Genomic DNA, 9273 nt, shown 5'->3' with positions numbered 1-9273 from the left:
ATTAATGCTATATTTTCCGTGTATGTACAACTTTTTATGTCCTGTAATTCATTCTGTTACTTCTGGACAAGAAATTACCAGAGTCATGACCATAAATATTTTATAGGATATTTAATTTAAACTTAAGGACAATCTAGGAGACTGTAGGTCTTGGATGAGAAGTTCATTCTGCCAGTCCTTGGAGCACTTGGCTATATTTTATCTCTATCCTAGAACCTTATGCATTTGGGTCAATAAACAAAGTTGTCTGGCTTAGATCTTGCTCTGAAACAATCAGTGACACCTTAATTACTTAACTATTTGCCTATGATTTTTCAGAACCTAATAAAATGTTTACTATACCTAACAGCGTGCATACCTCTCATGCAGCCCTATCAGAAAGATTCTGCAGCAGTTACAAAGCTTAGAGATGAGGGTAGCGGGGTCCTTCTAGTCATTCACCTAGAATTCTGAGGGGGATTAATGGTCAACTATGAAAGAAGAATCAGCACACCACACAAAGTTTGATTGTGACCAATTTTATTATATATCTGCATTCTTGGGTACTTTATGGTAATGTAGAATTCATCCAATATTTATTTTTTCATATTTAAAAGTCCCAAAGCAATACTTTTATACACAATGTCTTCCCAATAGTAGTCAACTTTGGAGATGATTTATATTGTAGCCTCAAGGATGCAAGAACAGTGAAGCAAATCTCAATGCCTAGTAAGTTTTTACAGATACCTGTTATCATGTTGAGCATAAAGCTCAAGATCTTCAGTCCTTTGAAATAACTCTTCATCTAAAGCAAAAGAAATAAGCTTTGGAAAAGTTCACATTTGAACCCTTCATGTCACCTTTTGTAAAAAAGCTTTATGTGTTTTAAGTTGTAAGAGTCATGCAGTTTCTATTTTTTGCTGTTTTAGGCATGGCTAAATCATAATGGATTTTTAAAATCTAATTTTTGGTATGCGATTATTTCTCAAAATAACCTATGAAAACTATATCTAAAGGTTGGTGACTTGACACATGCAGTGCATTTAACATGCACAGTGTTCTAAACTGGCTCTGTTCTAAACAGCATATCATCAACCAGAAGGTGGATTCATTAATGGATCTCAACAAGGCTCTCATCTGAGAACTGAAATAGCAGAGATGAAGAGACGTACATGTTTGTCATATCAAAGAGGTAATCATTTGCAACTTTACAACCTTCAAAGATAAAAGATTGTATATCTTCAATTACTTCATTAAACTAAAACGTGGCTTGAAAAAACATAGCCTACTGGATACAAAGCATTCTGTTAACATTGCTGTTGAGTACCTTGTTTTATTTATTTATTTTTTGGTATATTTGCATATTACATCCAGGGCTACAAATTTTCCACAGTGCTTTCTGCCTCTTTCAAGTATAATAAAAGTAGAAATCTATAGTAGCTCTAAGGTTAAACAAACTGTACATTATACAAAAATTAACTTAATTTACACACAGTTAAAAAGTATTGGCAATGCCCTTTATAAATCTTAGCAAAGATTCATCACAAATGATGTTACAATCTATATACGTGGTCATCACCATACAAATGCCATTTAAATTTATGTGGTGCAGAACAGACTTATGTGTTAAGTGTACTCACATAGAATCAACAGTTTGTACCATAAACATTTCTTTTAAAGTAACAGTATTGGTAATCTAAGGTACAGGATTTTCTTATTGCATATTTATTGATGCTGAGGCAGTTAGTTATGATACAACAATGCAATATCCATAATTATTTTAAATAAAAAAACATTTTTCTCACCAACAATATAAAGAATATTTTTTCCTAAAATCACACAGAACATTGCTACATACAATTTTATGCAAATACTGAAAGACATGACCTTAAGGCATCTGCTAGAAAAGCAGATGTGCATATTTATATTAACTAAATTATGAAAGAAAAAAAGTATTGCACAAAATCCTATTATTTTGTAAAATAAAATACATCTCGGTCTAAATGTACATAATTCCGTATTCCTTAACCAGATCATAATGTTAACTGCTTTGCTCAAAACCAATCTGGCTTTTAAAGAAGTTTTATGAAACATGCACTAACCTTATTACTGGGCTCCACATAGAAAAAATGTCAGTACTGACACAAGGTTTCTAAAAACTCTTTCCTATATTAAAAATTGCTCTGGGGGAATTAAACTTGGAGATTCATCTTACATTCCTGAATTTATATTCTCATTTACAGATATTTTCTTAGATTCAGATTCTTTGATGCTAAACAAAATGAAGTTCTCATTAGAAAACTTATTCATGAAAGTAATCAATCTGAATTTTCAAATAAAGAATGAAAGTCTACCGATTATAAGAATATTCAGTTTTCTCCTCTTGTTCAGGAATCTACTTCATCATTTTATTTAATAAACAATTCATTAGATTTCCTGGATTCTAGTATTAGAATATTAGCATAAAATCCTAATAACAGCATAGTCACTTAGTTTAATTTAAATGAAAGGACCTGTTTCTAGAGAATGCTATTATAAAGATAAGAGAAAAAAGTAAAAACTGGATTTTTAAAAAAAGTTAAATTATTTATTTATTCTAAGTTGTTATATATGAGGCAGAATGCAATTCATTTCATATTACAAAAACTGGATTCTTATCAACATGATTGGATTCTCGTCCACACCCTCACTTCTTACTAAACTGAATAAAGTGGCCCTAAGCATAAAAAAGGAGCATCATTCCCCACAGAGGAATAAGCCACTTGCTTATCTGACAGAAAATCAGTTAAACAAGGAGTATCAGTCTCTGAAAGATATCTTAGCAGCATTATTATAATTAGCATAATGATTAGGAAAGTTAATGAAATCAGATATGGTACTTTAGTTCTGTACTTAGAACATGCTTTAGATTAAGCAGGTATTAAAAAAAGAACATCTTTCTTGACTTTCGAATCTTAGGCTGATAACTTCTAAGCAAAGCACATTATTATATTATTATTTCAATACTTTTGCAATTCCTTTCAGAGCAAGAACAATGTTAATTATTTTATTTCCCCTGTACCTTCAGTTATCGTACCTTGTGACTGGTTTAAAAAGTCCATATTTTTAAAACGAAGGAGTTATTAGTTTTAAGTTGGAAAAATAATCATGCTTTATTTTGGTGCCTAAGATTTGCTAAAGTAGTTAATCATAAAAATATGCCAGTTAGCAACATTTTCACTAAACAAAACAACAGCCGCTAAATTTATATTTCTCTATTTCCCTGAAAGACCATGGATGCAATCTAAGGGCAAAATAATAAAAGCTCCAGCAAGATTCAGGAAGAGTCATGACTCAGTTTAGAGGTCATATAAATGATCATATCACAAAATCAAAAGTCATTAAGTTTATATAATTTTGCTAAAGAGGAGGTGCTGTTTTTTTTGAAAAAAATTCAAACAGTGAGGGAATTTTGGTAATCTGGTTTAGTTACAACAGAAAATATGGGCACAGTATAAAATAAAATTTATTTATTTCAGAATTCATGCTAATTTCACTTCATTTGCAGTATATCTACCTAAATATTGGGAAGCTAGTTTAAAAGCAGACTCTGAGTACTCAGAACTTTGATGTTTTGAGATGCCAATATCTGCTAATGGTCTTCTGGATTTTTTTCAGAAATAACAGGTAGAATTTTGTTTTTGCTTTTGTCTTTAACAGAGTAAAACATCTAATTTTGTATGTAAAAATAAGGCACAAATCACTTTAAAATTCCTTAAGACAATTAACGTTATTTGTGAGTGGCTAAGTATCCTCAAAACAACATAGTATTAGAGCCAAACATGTTGTGAGATGACTGAAAGTTAGAAAAAGAACATAAATTTCTGTGGCCATGCTATTTATTAAGAAGTCAATTGACACCCCAATCTGGTCTGTTACACTCATCATCATCTCATTCTTCAGACTGAGTTCTGAAGGAGAAAAAAAATACCTCATGTTTTGAACAAACAATAAAAAAAAAAAGGAAAAAAAAAAGATGGCTTTGTATTCTTTCACAAATAATGGAGCATTTGCCAAGCAGATTAACCATCAGAGTAGCCTTTTTTACTTCTCAGAACAGCTCCTCTGATATATGGAGTTTTTTTATTGCATATTTCAATAAACTGTAATTTGAAATGAACATATAAAGGCAAAATTTGACAAGAACTCTGAATCTTACTTTTATGATAAAATAAAGATTAAAAACTTTTTCCTTAATATTAGAACCCATTCTTATAAGGAAAACAAGATTCATCTTCTTTTACAATTACGAATGATTAATCATCCTGATTACAATATACTCCTTTAATTTTGGAATGTAATTTTTAAAAAACTGACCTGAATAAATAATTTTAAGCAATGTTTTAAACAAACCTACTTTTAGATTTTTAACTGAAATTATACTTCTTCAGTAAATATTTGCAGTGGTGTCTTACTAGAGTTCTTGAATGGTTTCTCATACATTTTTTTTCTTTTTTCTTTAAAAAAGGTATTTTTAAAAGAATATAATCATGACTGAGGCTACAGAAAATAGGTACACAGAGATAAATTAGCCATAACATCACTAGTCTGCCCTACCATGAAGTAATTATGTAATTTAGATGAATTCCAAAGCTTAATAGTAAATTTGTGGGAGACAAATTTCCCATGAAGAATTCCAAATGATTTATTCCAATAACCCTCTGCCTAAAGGAGATGAAGCCTAACTCCTTAAGAGTGGGAGACTCGTAGTGACTTCCTTCCAAAGTCCACAGTGTAGAAAGGGGGTTGAAGAGTAAATTAATGTTGGAGAAGCCTGACAAATGTTACCTCAGCCAAGTTATCAACATCAACATCCACAAAACATGTTGATATAATGTGATGAAAATGACACTTTACTTCTGTGACCTGTTCCCCCCAAACCCATAATCCTACTGTGATTAGGAGGGAAAAAAAATCAAACAAATTCCAAGAGGGGTACCCTGAAATATATCTGACCACTACTTCTCAAAACTGTCAAGGTCATCAAAAACAAGAAAAGTTTAAGATAAACTGCCACAGCCAAGAAGAGCCTAAGGAAACATGACAAATAAATGTAATATGGTGTCCTGGATGGGATGCTAGAACAGAAAGCATCCGTTAAGGAAAAACTGCAGAAATCTTAATAATGCATGGACTATCAATACTGGTTCATAATTATGGCAAATATATTCCACCGAAGTGAGATGTTAATAATCTAGGAAACTGAGTACAGGGCTATTGTGGGAACTCTCTGAACTGTCTTTGCAATTTTTCTATAAATCTAAAACTTCTACATACAAAATCAGTTATTTGAAAAAAAATAAATCTGAGATAATGATATGAAGCATTTTGATGGAAAATGATTGGCTAAGAAAAAAGACATGAAAATTTTAATCTGGACAAGTTTACATTGCATTTGGCCTTCTTGCAGTGAACCCCTAGCTAGCAAAGGCATACACAGAGACTGAAAATGCTGTACGTGTCTCATTTGTAAACAGAAGTCATTAACTTCACATTGCAATTCAGCACTTCATATATTTCACTGAGTGAAAGGTAAATTTATAGCTTTATACCTTTTGGAAAACATGGCTACAGTGTCCTTATAAAAGCAAATTAAATATTTCCACAAGAGAGCTTTTGAGCCTTAAAAAATGAATTTTGATCTTAAATTGATGAAAAAGGCATTATTGCTCTGAAGGACAAATAACTTAGCTCTCAAAGTTTACATGTAATTTCATACATTATTAAAGTATGCTTAATATAGTTTTAAGATTAAGGCAATTAGTGGGTTAACAATTTCATCAGTTTCAGGCTAGTTTTGACATCCTGATCAGGTTCATGCTCAACCAGATTAGTACAATGGCTACTGGTTATATGCAAGAATTATATATGCATACTTAGTTTAAATAAATGAATGGCATTTAAGCACCAAATACTGGGAAATCATATGTTCAATACTTACTTTAGACATACATACAAACTAGTACCTGATTTAATAGCACAGTAGAAGAATTCACTTTACATTTTAAAATCGATGGATAACATACATATCCACAAGATGAACAAGTGGGGGAAATGTTTGTTCCAAATAAAAAAAAATTAAATAGTAGCAAGAGTTATCATTCCTACAAATGATTTTGTTTACTACATAAATTTCAGGCAATCCCAAAATGTTTCCATAGAAGCTTAGATGCAAGTGAATGACCCTTAATTGGTGACTTAAGCTTGGTTTCCCCTTGTATTTTCTTCTGAAATGGTTAAACCTTGTTGGAAGTCAGATGACATGTGACATAATGACACTACTTCATGGAGCAGTCCAATATCTTCTGAAGTTGTTTTGATTTTCCCTTCTTTCTCCCAAGGAACGAAAGTAGATGGACGTTGCCCAAGGCTGGGCGCAAGCAGATCATCTGAAATCTGGCTTAGTGTTTCTTTCTTTTCTCTTCTTCCTTTATCAGTCTGGGATACTTCAGTGACAGCTATTGGAAAACTCAATCCTGCAGTAAGATCTGGCTTTTCCACCACAGTAGGGCTACTCAAATTGTCAGCACTGAGGTGTTTTTCACTGTTTTCCTCTTTTAGGATGAAGAGAGAATCTGTCAAGCCACTAGAGGAAACCCTCTTCCTGGGAGATGGAGGGAGGTGTTTACCATGGAGAGCACTATCATCCTGCCCGAGGTTCCACTCTGTTTGATCACCAGAACCACCACATAGGAGAGCCAGGTTATTCTCACTAGGAGCATTGGATTTATTCTGAAAGAATAACAAATTCAGAACACTTTTAATAAGATCACAGCATTACTTCAGCAGCATTTTTTTCCATTTTGAAATCAATGTTCATATCTTTCAAGACTGGCAACTTGAAGTTCTTCCCAGGGGGAATTATAGCACTGACAGTTATTCTGACACCTCTAAATCGTTCTATGAACAGGAATGAAATGTGATGGACTTTGGTCTCTATGTCTTTATAATTGTCACCTGTCAAATTCAAACTAGACTATATAATTCATGCCAAGTTCTGGAGTCTCTTACAATCAGAACAGGGTTGCCATTGCTCATACTATTATCCTTCATGTACTTAAAGCATTTATTCAATTGTTTTTATTTTTATTTTTTTTAATACCAGGAATTGAACCTGGAGGCATTTAATCACTAAGCCACATCCCCAAAGCCTTCCCCCTCCTTTTTTAATGTTAGAGTTGCTGTGGGCCTCCCTGAGTTGCTGAGGCTGACTTTGAACTCACAATCCTCCTGCCTCAGCCTCCTGAGCTGCTGTGATTCCAGGTGTGCAACACTGTGTCTGGATTTAGTTCAATTTTGTTTAAAACACCATTCATTTTGGAAGTAAGAAGACGGAAAATGATTCAAAAAATCCATTTATTATACTTTTCTGAAAACCCAGGAAGTAAAATAAAAAGGTAGAAACACTTAACATTTTAAAAATTCCCCCAAAGAAGACAACTATAAAATTAGATTATAAAAAAAATTACTTCCAGACAAAAAATTCAATTAATAGTAATAATCACCAGAATTAGGTAAGTGTAAGGGAAAATATAGGAATTTTATTATTAGAAATAATTCTTAGTGATTAAATTATACCAGTTTTGAGGTTTGAACACCTATTTAGAGGTTAAATGCTTCCACCAACTAAGATTATAAGATCAGTCAATCACAGCAAGGGCAAGAATGTTTTCATTACTTTTATAAGCTGAATGGTCAACTAACCGTAGGTTTGTAATCAATATCATCCATTGATCTAAAGAAATCCAAGCTCTTTGCAGCTGCCAGCTTTCCTTGATCTGAGCTATGTGTGCTCAGTGTGTCAAGGATCTCTCCTAACAAGTCCATTTCACCTGGATAAGGAATCATTGCTTTTGTTTCAACAGAGTCATCACTTTCATAAAAATAAGTAGAAGCTTCCTCGCCATCTTCAGAAGATAACCTGGAGAAGATAAAACATGCAGTAGTAGGTGGACACCCTGAGATGCTGTGTCTCAGCTCACCAACCACATTCAATCAATGAGATGGTTTTAAATCTATAGCAGCATTTCACAGTGGAACAACACAAAACCAATAACTGGTTCATGGTCAAACTAATTGTTCTTAGTTATTTATGCACCAATTCAAGTACTGGAAATTTAAGTACATGCATTAAGAACCAAAACTTTATGGTACCTTAGCCATCTAGAAGCAGCAGGGCTTTTCACAGCATTTAATCCTGTGGGATTTGGGCCCTTTACCTTAGAAATATTCGCATGAACACTTGGAAAGTTTGTAATAGCTCAAGTTCACTTTCAATATTTTTATATGGTTTTCCTTCTATTTACTCACTTATTTTATAGAGAAATGCATATTTTTATATAAAACATTTATTTAATGTAGAGAAATACTGTCTATTTTGTCATTGCCATATATCAAAATTATTAAGAAGTCTACACTATTATTTCCCTTGCCTAATATTATAATTGATTTTAACATTTGTACTAAATTTTTCTATTCTGATATTATCCTATACTGAAATGTCTCACTCAATTCAATTTGATTATCCCCTTTCCTCATATTTAAACTTGCCCCTTTCAGCCTAAGGGTAAGAGCCTAATTTAGGTGTCTTCTTTTTATTTTTTATCTTTACCTTTATCTTTATGTCTTCTTTATCACCATCCCAGATAGTAAAGTCTCTAGACATTGCTGCTTTCCAAGAACAAGGTATTTCAGGCCTGTCTTTCTTTCCTGTCCCAAGACATTCTCCACAAAGTTCCCAAGAGCACTGTTTACTTTTGCGGAAGGACACTGCAAGGGAGTAAAACCTGAGCTCCAGGAGTATGCATTCTTTGAGACATCCTTTGTAGCCTAAGGCTTTGCTACCAAGCCACGCCCTGGGTAGGACACCACACTCCATGACTTACTTGCTTGCTCTTTCAATGTCGTCCTCCTCATCATCATACAGAACACCATCAAGGCTCTTAAGAGGCCTTTTTAAGCGTGCCTACAGAGAAATTGAACAATAAAATGACTTTCAGAGTTTAAAACAAATATCTTTAGTAAATTTTAAAGTAACAATGTGATTTTATCAGAAACATTTTCAAAAGAAAGTTTTTGAAGGTTACCCAGTAACTTGGCAAACAAGGAAAGAAGAAATGAAAGAAAACAGTTGGTATTCATCTCAACACTTAATAGTTCTGCAAACTAATAATGAAAAATAAATCAGTGGACTGAACATACACAAGCACACAGTTGCACAGACCTTGATTTACGTGTATTTAACTGAGTACCAAC

General features: G+C 33.0%; 1 protein-coding gene across 1 annotated transcript in view; it reads right to left on the bottom strand.

Moving 5' to 3' along the window:
- Nucleotides 1-520: 520 nt before the first annotated feature.
- Nucleotides 521-9273, bottom strand: part of Dennd1b (DENN domain containing 1B) — a 228808-nt gene continuing 220055 nt past the window's right edge. The window contains exons 20-22 of the mRNA XM_076831584.1: nt 8904-8983; nt 7723-7939; nt 521-6750 (exon numbers count right to left, since the gene is read on the bottom strand). Of these exons, the coding sequence (XP_076687699.1) occupies nt 6217-6750; nt 7723-7939; nt 8904-8983 (831 nt within the window). The 3' untranslated portion in view covers nt 521-6216. The remainder of the gene's footprint in view (nt 6751-7722; nt 7940-8903; nt 8984-9273) is intronic.

The sequence above is a fragment of the Callospermophilus lateralis genome, chromosome 13 (assembly GCF_048772815.1).
Source record: "Callospermophilus lateralis isolate mCalLat2 chromosome 13, mCalLat2.hap1, whole genome shotgun sequence".
NCBI classification, from domain to species: domain Eukaryota; kingdom Metazoa; phylum Chordata; class Mammalia; order Rodentia; family Sciuridae; genus Callospermophilus; species Callospermophilus lateralis.
Note: the sequence above shows the minus strand (reverse complement) of the source record. Positions and strands in the feature narration are given on the sequence as shown.